We start from the raw sequence: 24,557 nt of genomic DNA, 5'->3' as shown, positions 1-24,557 counted from the left end.
AATCCACATCTGATTACATTTTAAATGAAATGGCCAACACTCATTATGTTGCTGGCTTGACATGCAAATAACATTTTTTTTTGTTCCTTTTATTCTCTATTTTTAGTTCTTTTAAATTCATACTCTGCATTATTTTTTCATTATTAGTTTCATTAATGTTTTTTGGATATCTAATATGTATTTCTATACTCAGTTATCAGTTCCTTATGTTCAGCACTTCTAATTATATATCATCTCAGCTTGGATCAACTTTTGTACCAAGGTATATCCTATAATTTGACATACTTATGTACCAAATGCACACAAGTATGTCAAAATAATAACTGTTCCTTAATTAAATACATCTCATTTAGCCTAACAAAACAGCTTTTCTTTTTAATTTAAAAGTAACTAACTAGGAGCATTACAAATCCAAATAACTTTCAATATTTTTTTTTTTTTGGGAGATGAGAAAAATGCTTTCTTGAACTCTTTCTCTATTCCTCAAAGGGCATTTATTTGTTTGCAAATTAAATAATCAGAACAAAATTCCATAAAGGATATACTCACCTGAAGAACATATATTGAAAAATTAATACCAAGATCTATATGATCATTTCTCAGATATCCATTGAATTTGTTATTTAAATCTGTGCTCACACTCATGTCTGTAAACATCCTATGGAGCTTGCTGGTGAATTCATATCCACAAGCTTGCTAAAATAAATAAATATGATTACTTTCTTTTATATATGCTACAATATATAAAAGAATATATTAAAGTTGATTCTCACTAGAGAGAATGTGTACCACATTAATAGTTACAGTGGACAGTCAATTATAGTGAATTTTTTTAAGAATAAAACTGAGACTATGGAACTTCAGTTTTTTGCAAGTTTCTTATAGTTGGTGAGTCTGTTATAAAAGAGATTTTCCATAGTGAGGTTCAATTATACCAACAAGTTACTATTGCATTTAATTATTATCTAAATTTAGGGAACATTAAGTAATTTATTACATTTTTCTTATGAACCAATTTTTCCTAAAGATTTGCAATAAAAGGTCATGAAACAGATAAATTTAATACACCTTGATATATTATTCATTTCATTATGGAATAACTGATGTGGAGATTTAAAGAAATTCCAAAGATAAAAGATAATTTGCACTTCTTATTTTTGATCACAGGTATTAAAATTATGGTCACATTAGAATTATGTAAGGATGAGTTGTCGCTCATAATAAAAATTATAACTGCTCTAATATTTTCTGAACCTTGGTGTGATAAATTCAGCTGCTGGAGAGCAATGTGTATGGTGAGTGATTAGAGTGGTGCAGAAAGATAAGCAATTTTTTTGAATTTAGTCAATATCAGGTTAATTTTTTATGAATGTAAAAGAAAGCAATTAGTTTAGTTTCTAAGAAAATGTATAGATTTTAATATACAATATTTCTGTTCAGTGCAGTGTGCAAAACATTTGGAAGAGTGAAAGATCTGATTAAAGAAAGTAACTCTGGTTATGAGAGTGAGTGCCAGTTGTGTAGCAAGAAAAAATGCATTATAGAGTGAAGAATATCGGCAAAAGTTGGGAAAATGTGTCAACAAGATTGCTGATGAAAGTGCAGTGGTGGAAGGTCAAAAAGATATGAAAGAGTTATTGAAAGGAAAAAAGCAGAGTGAGAGAATAAAGATTGTGAACCTGCTACCATGGTATGATAGAGGATGACAATTATTGAAAATGAATCAATGCATACACTGTGCACACAAACACACACAGTTTGCAGAACTATGGACTGCACTCAAATGGATCTGGAATTGTGTCTTAAGAAAGCAATGTTCACTGAGTAAAGTGAAGAAATTCAAAGTCAGGAAAACTAGGGCTCTGTGGTGGAGTGGGAATGCAGACGTATGTGTATGTGCAGGCACCCATGAAGTGAGTGAGCATGAAAATAACAACAACAACAACAAAAAAAAAAAAAGCAGAATCTAATCTCCCAAGTAACAAAACTGAACGTAGCAGTCAATATAAGGTCTAAAGACAGTTGTGAGCCTAAGGAGATACCATTTTATGTATACTAAAGCTGGAGGTATCAGGAATTAGAGGGCAATTGGTGTAACCTAACCAAAAGACAATCATTGGTGAGGGTTGGTCGAAAGCATATAATTTACAGGGAAAGAATGCGAGTGGTATAGTATTTTCAGAAAGGACAGAGAGAAAAGAATGGGGAGAGAAGTACTACAGAGAATAGCTGACGACTAGCAGCCAAAAAAGAGTAAGAGTTCATTGAAAGACAGTTCACATTTGAGCAATCTGATTTGAGAAAGAGAACAATAGGACACAACATACAGTTGGTTGCTGCAATAGGAAAGAGTGTGCGTTAGCATAATAATTATTTGACTTGCACTTATTATGAGGGATTTCAAATACATGGACATATATTGGAAGGAAGAAAAGATCATATGGCAGGAAGGAAATGGAATTTATTAACCTACTAAGTGATATTACTTGAAACAGCATGTAATAGTGCAGAACTTGAAGTTTGGAAGTGCTATTTCAGAAAACGTGCATAACCAAGGTAGCAACAATGCCTCCAACTGGGGAGAGTGACCATGCGGTTTTGTCGTGGAAGGGTATCAGACAGGGAATTTTCAGTTAAGAATAGATATGGAAGTGTAGGAGGTAGCCTGAATAATTGCCATGATTCAGGCTGCCTTCATGGTAAGAAACTCTGCAAGCAAAGGCTGTTAACAGTGTATGAGAGATGGTCAAAGGGTGTGTGAGAGAAGCAATATTATTATCATCATCATCATCATTTCCAAGGAGTCAAGAGACAGTGCTGTAAGAGATTAACAGGGAGTGGTGTGGGAAGAGTGAACTGGAGAATTTCAATGGAATTAGATGAGATATCAGTGTGTATTATTGTGAGAATGTGCAAAGGAATTGGCAGTTCCTTTGCATATTCTTTGCTAGAGGGAGAACTTCTGACTAGGCCATTTAATGTAAAGTCTCAGTCCCAGTAAAGTTCCAAGTGAGTAGGAGAAGGAGTAGGACAAAACCTGGCACAAAGGAAGTGATTCAGGAATAATGGAAAATGTACTGGAAAAGTTGGTCAAAGGCAGAATTCAAAACAGATTGATAAGGATATGATACTATATAGGGCAGCATGGCATCATAGTAATTATTCACTTTTTAATAACAAAGTGATAGATGATTTGATATAGGAAATGGCTACACAATGATGCAGCTAGATTTTGCAAAGACTGACAATGCATGAAACTATTATATACACAAACTGGAACAAGTTGGGATGGATATGAAGCTGGTAATATGGATACAAGATGACTGATGGATCAATAAAAAAAAGAACAGTATATGGAGAAGCTGAACCTAGGAGAGAGAAGGTAACTAGCAGTGTGCTGCAAGGATCCCACCATTGCTTAATGTGTGTGTAAACAATATAGGAAGATACAGGAATAACTGAAAGGAAATAGCCAGTTGTTCGCTGCTGATGACGATGCAAAATTGGATAGTATAATAGTTAATCAAAGCAGTGCAGAGTCAACAAGATGATTTAAATAGGTTAACAGTATGAGAAAAAGATAATGAATACCAGTTTAATTTGAAAATGTGTAGAGCTACACATTTTGAGATGAAAAGATTACAGAAAAGTGTTCTAACTGATGAAGCTGGAATTTGGAAGTAGTAGCAGAGGACATACTGCTATGGTTGTCAAAGTAACTGATAAGATTACTTGTCATTGAAGAACATAATAACAAGAGATAAGGGATAGATCCAAATCTTGATTATAGTGCTCAGGTCTGATCAAGTGGGTTTCTTGAAGATGAGGAAGTGGTGGAGAGAATCCAGAGGTTAGTAAACAAGATGGATGAGTAGTCCTTGGAATGCTCCCTATGAAAACAGATTGAGCATTTGTGCATTGCATTAACTAGTTGTTAGGCAGAAAAGTGTGGATATGACAGAAATGTTTAAGTTACAAAGAATTTTATATGACTGATGCAGCAGAAATATTTTAGCACTTGGATGCTAGGGGGGGGGGTCAGAACAAGGGATCTTCCCTAGAAATTGAATAAGAATGTGGATAGCAAGATTGTAAGGACTCAAATTTTCACTTGGAGTCATTATATTCAATTTATGAAGACAACTTCCGATTAAGGGTCAAAACTGTATAACTGAGAGGAGACCTCCACATAGGTCTTTGACCCTTTAAAGGAATGCGGAGAACCGACCAGGGCTTCTGACCTAATGTCCAATCCTCACATCCTCGTGGTGCACCTTGTTGGGTATCTACCTGGATGCTGAACAAACGAGGATGGGCTGGCAATTTGGGATTTAGCCGACCAAATTGTATTCTTATTCACTTAAACCAATATAGAAAATTATGGTACAACATGACAAAATTTCATGCCACCTGGGACGTTACCCAGTTAAACAAGGCTTCCCCGTTGTTTTAGCCAGGGAACCAGGGCGAACAGCGAAAAGTCAGCTACTGGAACAAATCTGAAAGCACACCCCAACTCAACATCACCAGAGTTAAAGAGCGGTACTATTGACATAAGAAGCTTGAATGGCAAAGAAATGGAGCTAGCTGAAGAATTAGATAAGTACCAGATCGACATAATAGGGGTGACTGAAACAAAAAAGACCAAAACTGGTGAGATCTTTCTGAGCAATAAATATAAAATGTTATATTCAGGAAATGACAATCAAGGAAAAGAAGGAGTAGCCATAGTATTCAACACAAAATACGAGGCTAATCTTCTTGAATGGCAGTCAGTCTCAAGTAAAGTAATGTGGGCAAATATAAGAATGGGGAACTGGACAATGAGACTTATTTGTGCCTATGGTCCCACAGAAGGTTCTACTAAGGTAGAAGTGGAGGAATTTTTTGAGGCTTTAGAAAAAGCAACTGACACAATGAAAAAGGAAAAGTTGGTCCTTGTTGGGGATCTAAATAGTAGAGTAGGAAATGACTGTGAGACATACAAAAATATTTTGGAAAAATTTGGAGAAAAGAGCAAAGCTAATAATAATGGCAAATATCTGTTGGATTTCTGCTCAGGACATGGACTGGTTATTACTAACACCATGTTCCAACATAAAAATGTGCACAAATTCACATGGAGAGAAGAGGCTAGGAATAAGAAAAGTCTCATTGACTATGTTATTGTTGATAGTGATGTTTTCTCCCTGGTGCAGGACACCAGAGTGTACAGAGGATTTGAAATGGGAAGTGATCACTATTTAGTCTTGAGCAGGATAAAATTGAATTTCATATTGAAAAGAATAACATGTAAGAAAGTTTTAAAGCGAATAAAAGTTGAGCAGCTCAGATGTGAACTGTAAACTAAAATACACAAAGATTATTGAAAAGAAAATGAAAGAGTTTGAGAACAGGAATCAATCCTTGGAGATTCAGTGGCAAACTCTGAAGGAAACATTGATTGATTCTGCCAGAGAGGCATGTGGTGAGGTTGTGTGCAAGGATAAAAAAATCAGAACTCCCTGGTGGACACAGGAAGTTAAAGAGGCAGTGAAGGAAAAGAAGAAAGCATATCAAAAGTTCCTGGCAAATAAGTCAGCTTTTACTCTTACTGAATACAGAGACAAATGCAAGAAAGCTAAACAGTGTGTAAAACTAGCTAAACAAAAGTCATGGGAGGACTTTGGCAAGATCATAGAAAATAAATATCAAGAAGGTGACAAAATATTCTGGAGGTTGTCGAAGAAGCTTAGAAATGGAGGAAAGATTGCTCTAAAAGGAGTTAGAGATGATAAAGGTGACATGAAAACGGGAGAAAAAGATATCCTTGAAGTATTGAGTAATTACTTTGAAAAATTGCTAAATGAAACAAGCAGTGATAGCACAGTGGTAAAAAACACTCAACAGACATACAGTCAGGAATACATATCCATACATGAAGTAGAAAAAGCCATCAAAGGTTTGAAATGTGGAAAGGCAGCAGGAGTAGATGATATTTGACAAGAAATGCTGAAGTATGGTGGTATAAAAGTCTTACAGTGGCTGCACTGTATAGTTCAGAACAGAGGGACGAATTCCCGATGATTGGAGTAGAGCTCTAATAGTATCCATATATAAAAAGGGAAATAAAACTGAATGTGAGAATTACAGAGGTATTTCCCTACTGACTGTTCCTGCCAAGATCTATGCAAGTATACGTGAGAAACGGTTGAGAAGAATTGTGGAAGACAAGCTTGGTGAAGAACAAGCTGGATTCAGGCCAAATACAGGTTGTCAGGATCAGATTTTCACTTTACGACAGATAGTTGAGAAATCATGGGAATATAACAAAGTTCTGTATTTAAGTTCTGGAGATCTGGAAAAGGGATATGACAAGGTGCCAAAAGAGAAGCTATTCAAAACGCTATAGTTATATGGTGTCAATATGACATTATATCAAGTAATACTTAATCTTTATTTGAGTTGTAAGTCAGCAGTTAGAATTGAAGGAAGTACAGGAAGATGGTTTAATGTTAAATCAGGTGTTAGACAAGGATGTACATTATCCCCTCTCTTATTCATTTTCTATATGGATCACATTATGAAGCAAAGTGGTATTAAACCTGATATCAAAATTGGAAATGTTAATCTCTGCTCTTTGCTTTATGCAGACGATGATATAGTTCTAAATAAATCTGCTACAAGTCTGCAAGATTCCCTGACTAAATTGAATAACTGTTGTCGTAGATATGGTATGAAGGTCAGCATTAAAAAGACAAAGACAATGAAAATAGGCAGAAACATTGAAAATATCAACTGCATTGTGAATGGAGAACCTATAAATCAAGTAAAACATTTGAGCTACTTAGGCACGATTTTTAGTGAAGACAGTAAATTAATATGGAGACAACAGAATCAACAAAGCTGATATGGTAGGAAGTGAACTAAATTAATTTATATGGAATAAGAGAAAAATTAGCCAAAACACTAAATTAACTGTATACAAGAGTATTCAAGCCAGGTTTAACTTATGGATCTGAGAGCTTGGGTCAGAATTAAAAAAACTTGACCAAAGACTAGAGTTCCTGCCAACCTGGCAGGAAAAAGATACAGAGACAAAGAAGAAGACCAAAATATAGGTGAATTGATACACTATAAGGTGCCTTAGATTAGTGCTTCCCAAACTTCTGGATATCAGGGCCCCCTGGAAAAATTAAAATATTTCACCCCCCCCTCGAAAAAAAATCTTAATAGAGAGATATATTATTATAATATTTATTGTATTTATATTCAATACAAAACATATACAGCGAATATTGCAAAAATCAATTGCATATATTACATTTTTTGCCTCTTACCGTTTGGTTCTGAAGACGATGCGGGCTGTTCTGGTAAAATATGATATCCTGTCTTTTTTCGGTCAGTTTCTGCTTCTTCTGATTGTTCGCGGGAATTTAATTATTTTTTATTTTTATTTTATTATTTTTTTTTTTAATCAGCTACTTGTCCATCTAAGGGTTAAATCTTTTTATGTAGAATAGATCAAATAATATCACCACTTACCGATACTGGCACACCACACACTGATAACATGAAATTAGTGAATATTACCTGAATAAGGGAATCCCCGGAACAGGAACGTTTTTCTCTTTTGTGACTTTTCTCTCTTTATGGTAATTAAGCTGAATGCGAAACAGACAGCAAAGGCAGGTTATTAAAACGTGCATATGATTGGTGCGGTATTAACAAAAGATCGTGCAACCAAACGATAAAAGCATAGCTGACAATTGAGTTGAAATGCTCTCTTCAACCGAATTCAATATGTGAAACTACCATAACATTCATTATATATATATATATATATATATATATATATATATATATATATATATTACTTAGTTTTAACACTTTTACGAATTTTAACACGTTCGGTTGAATTTTATTGCTGCCTTGGGAAATCAAACTCACACACATCTAATTAATAACAATAGTTTTTAGTTAGATACTGTGTTTGCCCATGCAACATATGGTTTTGTTTCAGTCTATACAGCATAGTTTCTGTATGAGGGGACATGTGATTCATTAATTTTTTTTTTTTATCCCAGTCGTCTCTAATTGCACTATTTGTTGAGAAATATATTACAGAGACTCCTCATACCTTATTCACTGGCATAATAAAAGTATTTGTTTTTATTGCCTCTGCAGTATAGTGGCTGTTAGGGAGGGCGTGTTGTTTACCACTGCAAGCGAGCTACTATCTCCCCACATGAACTTGTTAAAGCTTTTTTTCATGTGTGAAGTATATGCGAAACTTTTATTGGTAACAGAAAACTAGCTTGGATGACAGTGATAATATAAAACGAGTTTTGATATGTATATAAAGTCGATATCAACAGTCCCTGATTACGAATGCAAGATGAAAGGGACAGGAGGATTTGGAGCTTCCCTGGAGAACATTCTAAGTAAATACAATTAACCACTGCTTTGAAATGAAACATATGAATAAGCAATATTTACTAATATTCATTAAGCGCTGAAATATGCAGGAAGCAAAGTTTGTGAACCAACACCAATGTGTGAATTTTTTCCATTAAAATATAAAAAATAACAAAAAAGAAATAATAAAAGTTAAATACGTTTCTTTTAAAATAAAAAAAAATCTACTTAGTCTTAAAACATTTTAAATTTGTTTTCATTATTTCACCCCCCCCCCTTAACAAAACCTATGGCCCCCAAGCGGGGCCGTGGCCGACAGTTTGGGAAGCGCTGCGTTAGAAGATAGAAATATAAGATTTGATAATGTTTTAGTCTTGACAGGTAACAGAATAATTTGGAGGAAAATTGTAGATAGGAAGTTAGTAATCATGTAAATTTTTCATGTAGTACTATCATATCCTATCCTATACACCCCTTGAGGGTATATATCAAGAATTTGATGATGATCTATGCAGGCATTTGAGGAAAAGTATGCTATCAGGAGATTGGCTTTTTCTTTGGGTGATGATGCATTAGATCCATTTAGGTGCAGTAGTGGTGAGAGAAGTGATGGGCAAAAGTTGTGGCAAGAGACCAAAATGCATGGCTGCCATTTGGGCACGATGCAAGTTTTCATCTTTTGGCTCTGGAAATTAGTGTTTAATGCACTGATGATTTTCTTGTAGCTCTTCTGGTGTTTGGTGTAAGCAATAAAAGAATGCAGAGTAATTGATGATAGCCAGTTGCAGCATGCTTGGTTCTTCATTTGTATAGCCTTGGCACACCTTTAGGAGAACCAAGGCTTACTTAGGAGATGGAAATTTAATGTGGAATATATGCTTCCATTCTGGAGAGGATTACTTCAGTACATATGATTGGTTGGAAGGCAAAAAGCAATAATCGAACCAAGGGAATGAGGCAGAGAAATCTCAGAGGTCATCCCACCTTGCATTCTTATAATACCAGATGACTCTTAGTTGAGAATGGCTGTGTGGGTTGAGAATGGCTCAGTTGTGGAGAAAGATAAGCACAAGGTCTGGATTACCTAAGGGAGATTAGAACCTTAGTATATTTGGAGGGATCACTAGTGAAGAAGAGGTCCAGAGTGTTTGTGGTTATCTGGTACTCTGGTGGACATATGAACAATTTGAGTAATTTAATTTGAGATGGCAAATGACTCGGCATCTCTACCTGTTTGGTCTGTATAGTTGGAGAAGGAAAGTCAATTGTGTAAAATCACTTTACACAAGATAATCTCAGTGATTATTCAGAGTAGTTGGTGGCATTGGGAGAGTGATATAGACAGCATATGAATTTCACAGAATGAGTCTGCGAAATTTTTGCCCAAAGTAGATCATGATCGAGAAATTCTAAGTTAAATGCTCTCTGGCATGGTACATCAAAGCAAGTGTATGCACAAACACCACCTCAAGCTGAAAGGAGTCAAAGCGTGTGTATTTGAGGAAGATGAGATGAATAGTGCTTGGAGAAGCTGACATTTGGCTTTCTGTTAGAAAAACAGGTGGGGTTTTGTAAGCTGGAGGTAGAAGTGGAGCCTGCTGAGGTTGGAGCTGAGGCCATGTATATTTGAAAGGTGTATCTTGAAGTCTCTGTGGGATTTGTTGTTGACTGGTAGGTTATACACATTCCCTACTCAGTACTTGTACTGTGGTTTTCAAGTTGGCTATTAATAGTGCCTGATCTTCACTCTAGTATTCCTCTTTTACATGTTGTCGATGTGTCATAATAGTAGTGAATGTATTTCTTAAATGTTCTCAAAGGCCATAGATCTTTCCGTCTGTCTATAGTAGGTTAAATTACAGTAACAGGGAACCTCATACACTCCAGGATATGCTAGAGCAGGAGTCGCCAAACTTCTTTGACCGTCGACCCCTTCAAGAGTTTCTTGACTTTTTATCGACCCCCGCCTCTATTTTACTATTACATAAAATGTATGTTGATGAATTTTAGAACATTTGATTTTTGTGTATTGACATACGCTCACTTGTATGTCGATGCACAAAAATGAGACTGGAATCGAATACGTGTAAGTATAAGTAAATAAGCAACCGTGCAGTTGCTTATTTACTTATTACAATCTCGCTCCCGCCATGCCGGCTGGCCAGGAACCACCAACATCCGTTTATTGGTAAATACATAATTTTGGCCTACTTGATTGGCCTCCATAACTATTTTCATGACCTTACTCCCATGATTCACTCTTAATTGCATTGTCATTCAGGATGGAGGTAATCCAAGTCAACCAAATTAAATATTACCCGTACAATGATGTCTTATATTTTTCTATCGACCCCTAACAACGTTATATCGACCACTGTGCTAGAGGATGGAGTCTGTCCTTAGAAGAGCAGATCAAAGTTGCAAATTGAGGAAAAGTGCTATTTTTAGTACTTTGGCTATCTTTTTAAATGTACCTCAGATATATGGAATAGGAATAGTGGTGTTTTGTTCTTGCATGTTTGGAGAGAGAGAGAGGGAGAAAGCAGGAGAGCCATGTAGTATTTTATCTATTTTGTAGGAGTTGTAGACATTGTCCAAGAAAGTATGGCAAAGATAGTTGAGTTACATGTCTTATACCAAAAATGTAAATCTGTATTTTGATGTTCTGTCATCTATTATGATGGACTGTTGTTGATTTTGTAACTCTTCAAAAATTAAATATAAAGTATTTTACACATTAGTATGATGTATAAAACATCAGCTTGAGGATATATACCAGCAAATGATAATGCTGACTATATTTTTTATTATTTCTATTAATATGTGACACCTCCAGGGAGTCCAAGGACTCATCGAGGGAGAGCACTGCTCTACAACTCTCCCTCTCCACCACTCAATCTGCCATACAACGAACCATCATCATCTACACCACAACTAGTATTTTCACTGACAATCACAAACATCCATGCCCATATGGGATTCAAACCCACAACCTTTTGCGCTCGAGAGCAGATATGCTAACCATTCAGCGAACCAGGCCGGCAAAGATAGTTGAGTTACATGTCTTATACCAAAAATGTGAATCTGTATTTCTGTCATCAATTAACATCTGCAAAAGATGTTGCATCCATCCATCCTACCATACAGTTAGAAGAAATTTGTCATATGACACGGCTACTTTGTATGGATGAATTTGATATTTGGAATCTTTAGTTAAAAAGTCCTGATATATCAATAACCATTTAACATTTCAAATATCCTTAAATTCAAGGACATTCATTAACACTATCGTTTTTAACTATTTTTAATCTTTTATAAATCACTCAGCCAGAGCAAAGAATCAATAAAATGAAATGCAAGGTCAATTAAATGGCTTAAAATAATTAACAGAATAATGAATCATTCAGTCCATTACTTCAGAAGGAATGACTAACCTTCAATTTGTTTATCATTGCTTCCTCTGCATCCATTGATAATGACTGGCTATGAATGAGACGTTTTGCAAGCATTTTGGCAAAGAACTGTAAAAAATTTAAAAAAATTATGCTTTATAGGCATGTTAAACATTTTTGGCAGATTATTAATCAGAATTAACTGGATAACATAAATTAAAAATTAATTTATAGGTTATGGACTAGATAACATCTCTTATTTTGTTTTATTTTGGATAATACTAAAAATATAAAATTATTACTTATAATAAGTTATAAGGATTATTTCTTTAAACTGTATAAGCTGACTGTATAAATAATACTTGTAAAAATATGTTTTTTTTTATTGACAGTAATCAATAAAAACTTTTTTTTTTTGCTATTTGCAAATTTTTATTCACGATCATAACTTAAAAGTGATGTCAATTTTACTGCACCATGATCTATTCCTGCCACCAAAAGCAGAGGTATGGGATGAATCACACAAGAGACATCAGGAGTAACTCTCGCTCACTAAGTGTTGTATACTAATAACAGCATATGTTTACCATTTTCGTGTGTACTCTGTTAAGAAGTTGTTAATTGATCCTATAAAATTATGACTTATCTTAACAAGAGAACTGGTTTTGCATTGCCTGGAAACTATTACAAAAATGAATCAACTGTCCAATCCGATAAATAATTTGCAAAAAAGTTCAGGGTTCTGGGAAAACTTGTAGGGGAATTGCCTAGAGCATATATTGACATTTATATGCATGTATTAGATGAAGTTCTGAAAAAAAAGTTTCAACGAATAGGAAAAATACAAATTTTTATTAACTCAACTTATTTCTAAAACAGTTATTACGTTATTATTTATAATATTATCTATCATATGTTTTCTTCATTAAAATAATTTGCACTAACATTTCATTACCCATAATTCTGTTCTCATAATCTGCATGAAAATATCATAAGAGTTCTGCAAAAAAAAAAAAAAAAAAATACTATTTTTAGGTAGTCTCCAAAACAGTTTGATAAACAATGTTCTATAACATGTCGAAAAAACCTTAAAGGTGCTGAAAGTGCTGATCAAAGATTAGACAGAGAAAAAAATTCCACTGAGCTCACTTATCACAGGTGATATCACAAGTGTTTCAGCCAGCAAAGGCTAGTTCAAAAAGTTTTACTCCTCAATTGAAGCTTTTAGATGAATTGTGTTGGCTGATTTCATGGTTGAAGAAAGTTTTCCAGAGAATTAAATTAAACCTGAACCTAAACAAATTTAATGGGATGAAATTGGTAATGCTAGTGGATACATAATCAAATCAATGGTTATATACAAATCACTTAATCCATATGCATTAAAGGGAAAGAATAAAGGACACCTTCCAGTTGGATGAAAGCTTTGTAATAGCTTCATTTTAAAAATGGTTCAGTAACAACTGCTTTTGCATGAAATGGAACTTTACTTCCAAATCCTTGTCATTCAAATTTCCTCTTCAAATTGATAATGTCTCAAGTCAACATAATGTTTGATCATCCAAATATTCAAATTTTATTCTTGTAACCAAATACAACATTATTTTTACAACTACTAGACCAAGGTGTGATTGTTGCTTTTAAAAAACTATTGTATTAGAACTTTTATGCCCTACTAAATAAAATGGAAGTTTAATTGCCAGTGTTTCAAATTTTTTTAAAGAGACACTACTCCTTTTTCTTTTATAAAAGTTCTTGCACTCCCCCCCCCTCCCAATTTCCATAAAACAATATTAACCTATAGTTTTTCTCAGCATGTATTTTATTCTACTAAAGCTAAGATCATCTTGCTTTTTGATAGTTACACAATTATACTTCAAATTAAATTACAGGTGAAAATAGCACAGCAATATTTATTTTAAAAATTACAACTCTTTTAAATTTCTAACTTAGTACATTAATAACAAAAATATTTATTAAGTTGGATGGGCTCATTCTTTACATTTTTTGAAAACCTGGAGTTGACAACAATATTGCCGATCATAATTCCTTGAAATAAACTGTGATGGGAAGTTCTTGTCAAACATTTCTCAACAGTTTTGTTGCCACAAAAAAAAGAAAAAAAGTCCACAATATTTCAAATCTAATCAGATAAAGAGAATGTATCTACATAGCACTCGAGCAAAAAATAGGAGTACAATATATAACCCACCAGCATAGAATAATGATACAGAAATTAATAACAATCTTAGACGTTAGATGAAATCAAATTTTGATGATGTAGTGACTACACTATATTCAAAACCACAATGGTAACTTACAATGTAATAACAAACAGAGAAGTTGTGTTTTATGCCACATTGTACTGAAAAAAAGTAGTGCATGCAGGATGATTTGTAATAATAATAGACAATAACACTAAGCATTGCTTCATGTGGGGGTGGGGGGGTTCAACCTGTTAAACAAGCAAGCATTGCTATACATCAACCAAGGACTATGAAGAGCTTGAGGTTGTCAGTGGTGAGATGGCTCAATGTTTGCATAGCAGGCAATGAAAATCATTTTGAATACCTACTGTGAGGTACAGTACATTCATTCTACAATGTTTCTTTTTCCCTGTTGCAAAGGAATTTATGCTTATTATCTGACATTTTGCCTTCTCTCTGCATTGCAGGCTGTCGGCATTTATGCTGCAACTACACAAGGCAGTGTTATTAAAATGCAAGTATTCCAGACCCATGTTTATTTTGTTATTTGTGGGATGCAGAATATGCCTTTATGATGGATGTGGAATCACCTTAAAAAGACTAGAGATAATCATAAAAAGGTGCATTTCAAAATATGCATTCCTGTAATAATTTGTTACTATAACTAAATTTATATTCACTTGAGAAATGGGTATTAAAAAAAAGTAAGAGGATGTGAAGTGAGATCTTTATTTGCATGAAATAAGATAGAATTATGTCTTGATAACATTCAACTTTGCAAGGTTATTCCACTAACAAATAGCAAGATTAGAGTTTAAGGCATTGGTTTACTTGAAGCTTCAAATTGTGCACTACAAGGTTTGCAAATGAAGGAGGAAAGGTGCATAAAGTCATCATCAAAACTATGGATAGAATATGTAGTCAGTGAGAATTCACATGCACATAGGAGAAAGTGACTGAATGAAAGTACAGAGCCCTGAAATGCACTGGTAGAGAAACCTGAGGAAAAGAAGCCATCTACTGAAATGACATGGAGTGAACAACCACAAGAAATGGGTGACTCAACTGCATGGTAGAAAGAAGACCATAAAATGGTAGTTGGGTGAACAGGCTTCTGCCAGACTCCTATCAAATACTCTGGACCTATTAAGGATAATTATATGAGTTTTCTACAAGCTTTTCCACTTGCGTCTAGAAATGAATGATTGTAAGAAAATCTGTTGTGGATAGAGAATGGTAGAATCCATATTTCTGGTCATTAATTTAGGTAGTGGGGCTCTGGGTGGTAAAGAAGTTAGCTGTTCTCCATGATTTTTCATAGAACCGAAATAAGAGCTATGGGGTGATGATTTGACAGCAAACTTTTATTGCCTTTTTTTTTTTTTTTTTTTTTTTTTACAGGAATGGTCTGAATGTACATTTATTTCCCAATTGTAGTGCATATAGGAAGCAAGCAGTGGGGATTAATTCTGGAGGACAAGTTTTGAGCACAACTGATAGAATTCAATCAGCCAGATGACTTATTATCTAAGCTATTCTGTACTTTTCTGATTTCTTTGACAGGAAATCAGAGGTATTACATAGTGAGAGCTGTTATTAATACCATGAGTGATAATTTGCCATTCTCATCTATGCAGGAGCTATAAGAGAAAAATAATGCTAGGAGGTCATTGTTATCTTCAAGTAATGATATGAGTTAGAGATGGAAGCACAGAAGTAATTGGATAGAGGTATACTACCTCTGTCCCATTAAAGGGCAGGATGGAAGTTTTCTCCACTTAGTCTTTTCAAAATAAGTTTGGATCTGTTGGTGTTATTTTGTTTCAAATTGCAACACTAGCTGAGTGCAACTAGTTTTATTCTCAAGCCACATATGATATGCTGAATTTCTTTCTTGATACCTCAATCTTCATTGCATCTTATTCTTGAAAATGGGGAGTCGATTTGGAGTGGAAAGGGGGAAGGGAACAAAAGGCTTTATTTGTTAGAATTATTTCTATTAGCTGAATGGAGCATGTGTCTAGAATAAGAAGAATGGAAACAGTGCTCAGACCATGGAAGGGAGAGAAAAAACAGAGATAATCATATTTGAAGAGGAGAGCTGATATCTACAGTATATTTGGGAAGTGAACAGGTTAAAAAAAAGTCAAATGTTTAGCATTTTCATGGGGGTGCTTAAGGGTCAAAGCTGTATAACTGAGAGGAGACCTCCACATAGCCTTTAAAGGAATGTGGAGAACCGACCAGGGCTTCTGAACAAATGTCTAATTCTCACCTTCTTGTGGTGCACCCTGTTGTGTATCTACCTGGATACTGAATGAACAGGGGCCTTGTTTAACCGGGCGTCACCCGGTTAAACAAGGCACCCCGTTGTTTTCGCCAGGGAACCAGGCCGAACAGCAAAAAGTCAGCTACTGGAACAAATCTGAAAGCACACCCCAACTCAACATCACCAGAGTTAAAGATCGGTACTATCAACATAAGAAGCCTGAATGGCAAAGAAATGGAGAGCTAGGTGAAGAATTAGATAAGTACCAGATCGGCATAATAGAATTGACTGAAACAAAAAAGACAAAAACTGGTGAGATTTTTCTGAGCAATAAATACAAAATGTTATATTCAGAAAATGACAACCACAGAAAAGGACTAGCCATAATATTCAACACAAAATACAAGGCTAATCTTCTTGAATGGCAGGCAGTCTCAAGTAGAGTGATGTGGGCCAATATGAGAATGGGGAACTGGACAATGAGACTTATTTGTACCTATGGTCCCACAGAAGGTTCTACTAAGGTAGAAGGGGAGGAATTTTTTGATGCTTTAGAAAAAGCAACTGACACAATGAAAAAGAAAAGTTGGTCCTTGTTGGGGATCTAAATAGCAGAGTAGGAAACGATTGTCAGCCGAACAAAAATATGTTGGGCAAAATTTGGAGAAAAGAGCAAAGCTAATAATAACGGCAAATACCTGTTGGATTTCTGCTCAGGACATGGACTGGTTATTACTAACACCATGTTTCAACATAAAATGTGCACAAATTCACATGGAGAGAAGAGGTAAGGAATAAGAAAAGTCTCATTGACTATGTTATTGCTGATAGTGATGTTTTCTCCCTGGTGCAGAACATCAGAGTGTACAGAGGATTTGAAATTGGAAGCGATCAATATTTAGTCTTGAGCAGGATGAAATTGAATTTCATATTGAAAAGAATAACATGTAAGAAAGTTTTAAAGCGAATAAAAGTTGAGCAGCTCTCAGATGGGAACTGTAGACTAAAATACACAAAGATTATTGAAGAAAAAATGAAAGAGTTTGAGAACAGGAACCAAACATTGGACATTCAGTGGCAAGCCTTGAAGTAAACCCTGATTGATTCAGCCAGAAAGGCATGTGGTGAGGTTGTCTGCAAGGATAGAAAAATCATAACTCCATGGTGGACACAGGAAGTTAAAGATGCAGTGAAGGAAAAGAAGAAAGCATATCAAAAGTTCCTGGCAAATGTCAGCTTTTGCTCTTAGAGAATACAGACACAAATGTAAGAAAGCAAAACACTGTGTAAAACTAGCTAAACAAAAGTCATGGGAGCACTTTGGCAAGAACATAGCAAATAAATATAAAGAAGGTGGTAAGATATTCTGGAGGTTGTTGAAGAAGCTTAGAAATGGAGGAAAGAGTGCTGTAAAAGGAGTTAGAGATGATAAAGGTGACATGAAAACAGGAGAAAAAGATATCCTTGAAGTATGCAGTAATTACTTTGAAAAACTGCTAAAAGAAACAAGTGATGATAGCACAGTGGTAAAAATCACTGACCATGCATGCAGTCAGGAATACATATCCATACATGAAGTAGAAAAAGCCATCAAAGGTTTGAAATGTGGAAAGGCAGCAGAAGTAGATGATATTCGACCAGAAATGCCGAAGTATGATGGTATAAAAGTCTTACAGTGGCTGCACTGTAAGATGCACAGTTATATGGTGTCAATGGGGCATTATATCAAGCAATACTTAGTCTTTATTTGAGTTGTAAGTCAGCAGTTAGAATTGACGGAAGTACAGGAAGATGGTTTAATGTTAAATTTGGTGTGAGACAAGAATGTACATTATCCCCTCTGTTATTCATTATCTATATGGATCACATTATGAAGGAAAGTGGTATTAAAATGATATCAAAATTTGAGATGTTAATGTCAGCTCTTTGCTTTATGCGGACAATGTTATACTTCTACATAAATCCGCTACAAGTTTGCAAGATTCCCTGACTAAATTGAATAACTGTTGTAATAGATTTCGTATGAAGGTCTTGAAAAATATGTCAACTGTGTTGTGAATGGGGAGCCTGTGGAACAAGTAAAACATTTCAGCTACTTAGGCACGATTTTTACTGAAGATAGTAAATTAAATATGGAAATAGACAACAGAATCAACAAAGCTGGTATGGTAGGAAGTTAAATGAATAAATTCATACGGAGTAAGAGAGAAAATCAGTCAGAACACTAAATTAACTGTATACAAGACAGTGTTCAAACCAGTTTTAACTTATGGATCTGAGAGCTGGGTCAGAAGTAAAACACTTGACCAAAGACTAGAGACCGCATATATGAGAGTCCTGAGAAATATTAGAGGCATGAACAGATGGCATTAATGGCAATATCATATTAAAAACAAGGATATTAGGAAAGAACTTGACATTGTCAGCATCCAGGAATGCGTTAGCAGAGCTAATCTCAGGTAGTATGGTCACTTATACAGAATGGGTGAGGAAAGATTAGCAAAACGAGTGTTCTCTGCCAGGTTGCCAAGAAAACGACCCAGAGGAAGACCATAATATAGGTGGATTGATACGGTACAAAGTGCCTTAGACGATAGAAATATAAGATCCGATAATGTTGGAGTCTTGATAAGTAACAGACTGATTTGGAGGAAAATTGTAGATAGGAAGTTAGTAATGACGTAAATTTTTCATGTAGTACTACCATATCCTGTACATCCCTTGAGGGTACATGTCAGGAATTTGATGATGATGGTAGATAAACAATTTATTAAAATCACTGCTAACAGCAAATACCTTAGTAAACCATCAAGTTCAATCAATGCAATTGAAGAGAGACCAGTTCAAAAGGATAATGCAGTCCTCAAGAAAGATGACCAACACTGGGTGTTTGAACTGATTTAAGATGTTTAAGAAACAAATATTTAACTAAAAAATTGTGATAGAGTATACCTTTTGGAACACATCTTTATCATCGATATATTTAAACACTGTAATGGACTGTGACAGTTTATCTTCTACTTCTGATTCTGAGATACCTTTGGCACTCTTTTTCAGCAAAGAATCACAGTATTTTGCTAACTGTGAAAAACAAAAAAAAAAATTTTTTTTTATGATTGTAGAAATAACTGTAATCTCATTAAAGGTAAAAGTTATTTGGATGCAATGAAAGTAATGTTTTAAATACATATAAAAAATAAAATGTAATCAATATATTTGTATATTAGCAATTAAAAAAAAGACTATGTTACTAATGAGTATTTTTATGGGAAATAATCTCACTCCCCCTTTTGAGTTAGACTCAATGGCCTGTCACAGTCAAGTAACCTCGTTTCTTAAAAACCTGATATTGCTTATCATATGGATTAATCTCATCTCTTGTATGCACAGTGTGGCACAGCTTAAATTGCTGTGTATTCTTCTAGCTGATTTGCCCGTTTTGCAGGGTTCAGGAGAAAAACTGCCATACGAGACCAGCTAACTCATCTTCCATCGAAAAGTCCTACTCTATGCATACTAGACAAGATTCTAACCCGCGACTTTCCAACGAAAAGGTTATGCCTATAACAACAGAGCTATTGAAGCACTATGGGGAATAATTAGTGCTTCAAGTAAAATGGTCTAATCTAGGCAATGTCTGTCATCTCCAATTGCTGCAATTTATGTAACAAGGTTCCATGCAGTATCAAAATGCCTTTACAAAGTTTAGCAATATTAAAGCAAAACCACTTCCCTAATCCGTCTCAAATGTCACTTTAATGTAGAAAGAGAGCATATTATATCATAATACATGTACTTTCTCATAATACTGTGGCTATAATGGAGTAAAAAAAAAAAAATTCAAATAAGCCAAAACATAGATAAGGAACATTTGGTGCTTATCTCCCTCAAAATATAATTTTTACAGCATTTATAATAATAAGCTTTGGAAAGATTTGGAGAACTCATCTGCAGTGATGACATCTAATTTTGAGTTGTATTCTTCTGAATGTCAAACACTATCATATTGGCATCTTTCAATCTCAAATATGGAAACAGAACAAAGTCTGCTGCATCCAAGTCAGGATAGGAGAATGTTAAGCACTGTAACCTGCTTGTTAGTTAGAAATGTCTGCACATTGACTGCCACTGTGCAAGTAGATGCACTGTCACGGAACAGCTGCCAACCATACTCTTACAAATCTGAGTGCACAAACTTGATTTTTCACCATTTCACTACCTATAAATAGGAATCAGTGGTAATCATTGTTCTTCCTTTCTTCTGAAATTAATTCCTTATGGATTATCCCTATGTGATTGAAGAAATGTGATCAGAACAGTTTCACTGTGTGATCTGTGATAGTTAACTTTTTTTTTTTAGTCTGCTTGGTACCACTTGATGTTCATCATTCAGTAACAATGCCATTCAGGAAACAAGGTTTGCTATCTGCTGTCTTAAACAAAACTCTTTGCAAGCAGTCTAAAAAAAACAACAACTTTGGGCAATTTTTCTCTTCCTCCCAAGTCTGTGGTAATTATGGACCCCATTGATTTTCTTATTCACATTTTCTTCACCTGCCAGTAAACTGTGTACCATATACGGCAATTCAGGGCTGTAGGTTACTTTCAGTTGTCCACTTTAAGGATCATCTTCTACAATGTCTATCCTCATTAAAAAAAAACTTATCTTTAATTCCTCATGTTTCAATGGAACTTTTATCTAGCTTTACACAAAACTTGGTATTGATCTGTTGTTCCATTCTTTAGTTTCTGATAGTGACGTTACACACAATGTACAGAGAACACACACAAAAAAGAAGCTCAAAGACAAATTGTTCAGGTTCATGGGACTGCAAATGTCATATTTCTATGCTTCTCTAGCATTCACTCCCAAATTCATACTCACATTTTATATATACAGTCAAACTCTGTTGTAATGAGCAAAGAAATGAGATGACATTAATGAGCAAAATGCCATAATAGTTTTAATTTACACATATTCCCATACAACTATGCTCCCCCCCCCCTTCCTCATTGCCAGTCCCAAGCCTGGATAAGAAAGGAGGAAGGGGGGAGGAGCATACCTCACCAAAAACACTGGGCTCAGCTGAGCCTAGAGAAACAGGTGAAGATGGACTATGGCTGAACTAGCAGAAGAGGTGAATATGATGTTAAACCACAACAGTTGGAAGGGTGGAAGATCCATCCTCAGCAGTGTCTGATCCCCAGAGGAGTGGTTGCAAATAGTGTTGGTACTCCAGTGGAGCAGCAAAGAAAAAGAGTCCAAGAACCATCCCTCTGGGCACCAGAAAGACATCTGGCCACAAAAACCAGTCAAAATAAAACTGACTCTTGGACAAAGGAAAATAAGTGTAAGTGCTAGGGCTTTCCCTGCAGGCAATGCATAGCAAGATCCCCCTATTATTGTGAGAAATGGGAGAGGGTTATCCTAGAACAATCTATGATTGGGACTTTGACAGGAAAAAGTAAAGAATTAGTGGAGGCCCTAAAGAGGAAGAAGATACAAATAGCAAGCATCCAATAAACAAAATGGAAGGGAGAAAAAGAAAGTATTGGGGAAAGGATATAAACTACATTATTATGGAAAGGAGAGGAAAAAGAATGGAATTGGAATTATAGTGGAAGAAAGTCTGAAAGATAAGGTAATAGAGATCAAAAGAATAAGTGATTGTCTTATGACACTAAAAGTGGCACTAGGAAAAGAAAATATCCTAAATATTATTTCAGGATATACACCACAGACAGGGTGTGAGGAAATAGAAAAAGACTAATTTTGGCAACCACTAGAAGCTGCAGTGGATAACATCAGAAAGGAGGAAATGATAATAATAGGAGCAGACCTAAATGGACATGTTGGTAAGAGAGGGGGAAAGGATTCGAAGGTGTACATGGAGGACATGGTTTTGGAGAAAGGAATGGGGAAGGTCACAGAATATTGGAATTTGCAGAAAATTCAGGATCTGCTGTGACCAACACCCTATTTAAGGAGGAGGACCACCTGATAATGTATGAACATGGAAAAATTAAGATTCAGATAGACTATTCTCACAAAGGGAATAAAGAGAAAGATGTTAAAAAATGGCAAGACAATCCCATATGAAAATATAGCATCTCATAAAAAAGATCTCATACTACAAAGTTGTATTCTCGTAGACAGGCTTATACATCGGTTATGCATTATTAAATTACACTTTAATAAATATTTCCAATATTTCGGCAATGTCAAGTTGCCATTTTCAAAAGGAACTTACAAAAAAAGGCAGCACGTAGGCACTACAACACAGTAACTGAGAATGAAGAGATGAGACTATTGTTCTCCTAAAAATCCTGATGGTGCCCTCTAACAGGCTAAGTAGGTCCCTTGTAGTTGTAAACTGTCTTACTTTGGCCAAACAGGTAGGACAGCGAATATCAGAATTTCTGAACAAAAGGACTACATCCGTTTTCACAAATACAGCCATTCTGGTCTTGCAGACCATGCTCTGGATACACGCCACAGAATACGGTGGAAGAAAGCTACAGTAATACACCGTAGCAAATACAAATTCGAAAGACTATTTATGGAATCAGCCTCAGCCCTAAGAAACTCTCCAAACCTCAACAAATTTGGTTGTATGTGACTGCCCCAAATTTGGGAGGCGTACATCAGCACACCTTCAGCCCAATGGCCAAGAACACCTACTTAGCCCGCTAGAGGGCACCATCAGGACTTTTAGGAGAATAATAGCTTCATCTCTTCATTCTCAGTTACTGTGTTGTAGTGCCTATGTGCACATGCCTTTTTTTGTAAGTTCCTTTTGAAAATGGCAACGTGACGTTGACGAAATATCGGAAATATTTATTGAAGTGTAATTTAATTTATATTCGTATCTACGATGTTCAATTCCTTAAGTAATTTAATAATACAAAGTTGTAGTATGAGATCTAATAGTGCCATGGAAGAGAGGGTAGAATCTCAAGCAAATAATGTAGAAAACACTTGGAATCAAATGAAGACATCTTGGGTAAAGAGGTGGAAGAAAGAGAGGATTGAGACCTAGGAAGCAAACTTGGTGGTGGAATGAAGAAGTCCAAGAGCCATCAAAAAGAAAAAAGGAAGCATTTGGGACTTGGAGGCAAATAAGAAACAACGAAACCTGGGAGAAATATAAAGAGAGAGGGAAAACAAAAGAGAAAAAAACGGAAGAAACTATATGCAGAGATAGAAAAGGAAAATGGAGAGGAAATAATATATAGAATAGCAAAGCAGAAAAGCAATAGCACAAAGGATTTTAAAAAAAATCACCATAATAAAAGATGGAAATAGAGTCATTAATAGATGAAAAGAAGGTGAAGGGCAGATGGAAGAAATATTTTTCTTCAATCTGTTGTTAAATATAGAAAATGAGAGGAAGATGCTGGAAGAGCAGGAAAGCACATAAGGGCCAGAGATGGAAGTTATGAAGGAAGAGGCAATAGAAGCAATAAGAAAAATGAAAAACAACAAAACACCAGGACCATCAAAAGTGGTAGACTGGACCCGTGAACTATTTAATAAAGTGGGAAGAGAAGAAAAGATATTTTCTTCTCTCCCCATACTAGACTAGAAACTACAGAGGAATAAAACTTACAGAACATCTGCTAAAGACATTTGAAAGAATAGTGGATAAGAGATTGAGAGAAAGAGTGGATATTAACCAGATACAATTTGGTTTCATGAAAAGAAAAGGAACAACAGATGCAATCTATATGATGAGACAACTACAAGAAAAGTACCTTGAGAAAAATAAAAGGCTTATCCATGTATTTGTAGACTTGAAAAAGACATATGACAGAATACCAAGGACCTAATCTACTGGACCCTCAGAAGGAAGAGAGTAACAGAAAAATTAATAAGGGTTATAAAAGCAATGTATGAAAAAACTGAGACAGCAGTAAAAATGAGCATTGGAACAACCGAATTTTTCAACATCAAAGTGGGCTTGCATGAAGGGTAGCACAGCCCATTTCTATTTGTGATTATTTTAGATGCACTCAGTGAAGGAGTAGCCAAAAATACAGCATGGAATATATTATTTGCAGATGACCTGACTTTCACAAGTGAAAGCACAAAATACCTAAAGATAAATATTAAGAAAACTGAAGGACATAAAGAAAGGATAGAAAAGGTGATATCTCGAAAGAAGTTGACCATTTTAGGTATCAACCACAGAGAGAAAGAGAAGGCACATGTAACTTGGCAGTAAGAGAAAGAATTAGGGCAGGTTGGACTAAATAGAAGGAGATATCAGGAGTGATATGCGACAAAAATGC

General features: G+C 35.2%; 1 protein-coding gene across 2 annotated transcripts in view; it reads right to left on the bottom strand.

Moving 5' to 3' along the window:
- The window catches only part of Cul2 (cullin 2), a 427,362-nt gene that overhangs the window by 100,067 nt on the left and 302,738 nt on the right, over window positions 1–24,557 (bottom strand). For both annotated transcript variants that reach the window (XM_090403159.1, XM_090403160.1), the window contains 3 exons: window positions 19,218–19,346; window positions 11,832–11,918; window positions 550–696 (listed from right to left, as the gene is read on the bottom strand). In XM_090403159.1, the coding sequence (XP_090259285.1) occupies window positions 550–696; window positions 11,832–11,918; window positions 19,218–19,346 (363 nt within the window). The remainder of the gene's footprint in view (window positions 1–549; window positions 697–11,831; window positions 11,919–19,217; window positions 19,347–24,557) is intronic.

This window comes from Typopeltis vanoorti, chromosome 13, assembly GCF_054136105.1.
Source record: "Typopeltis vanoorti isolate ZY-2024b chromosome 13, IOZ_Tvanoo_1.0, whole genome shotgun sequence".
Classification (NCBI taxonomy): domain Eukaryota; kingdom Metazoa; phylum Arthropoda; class Arachnida; order Uropygi; family Thelyphonidae; genus Typopeltis; species Typopeltis vanoorti.
The sequence above is the reverse complement of the archived record's forward strand: the minus strand, read 5'-3'. Positions and strand labels throughout refer to the sequence as shown.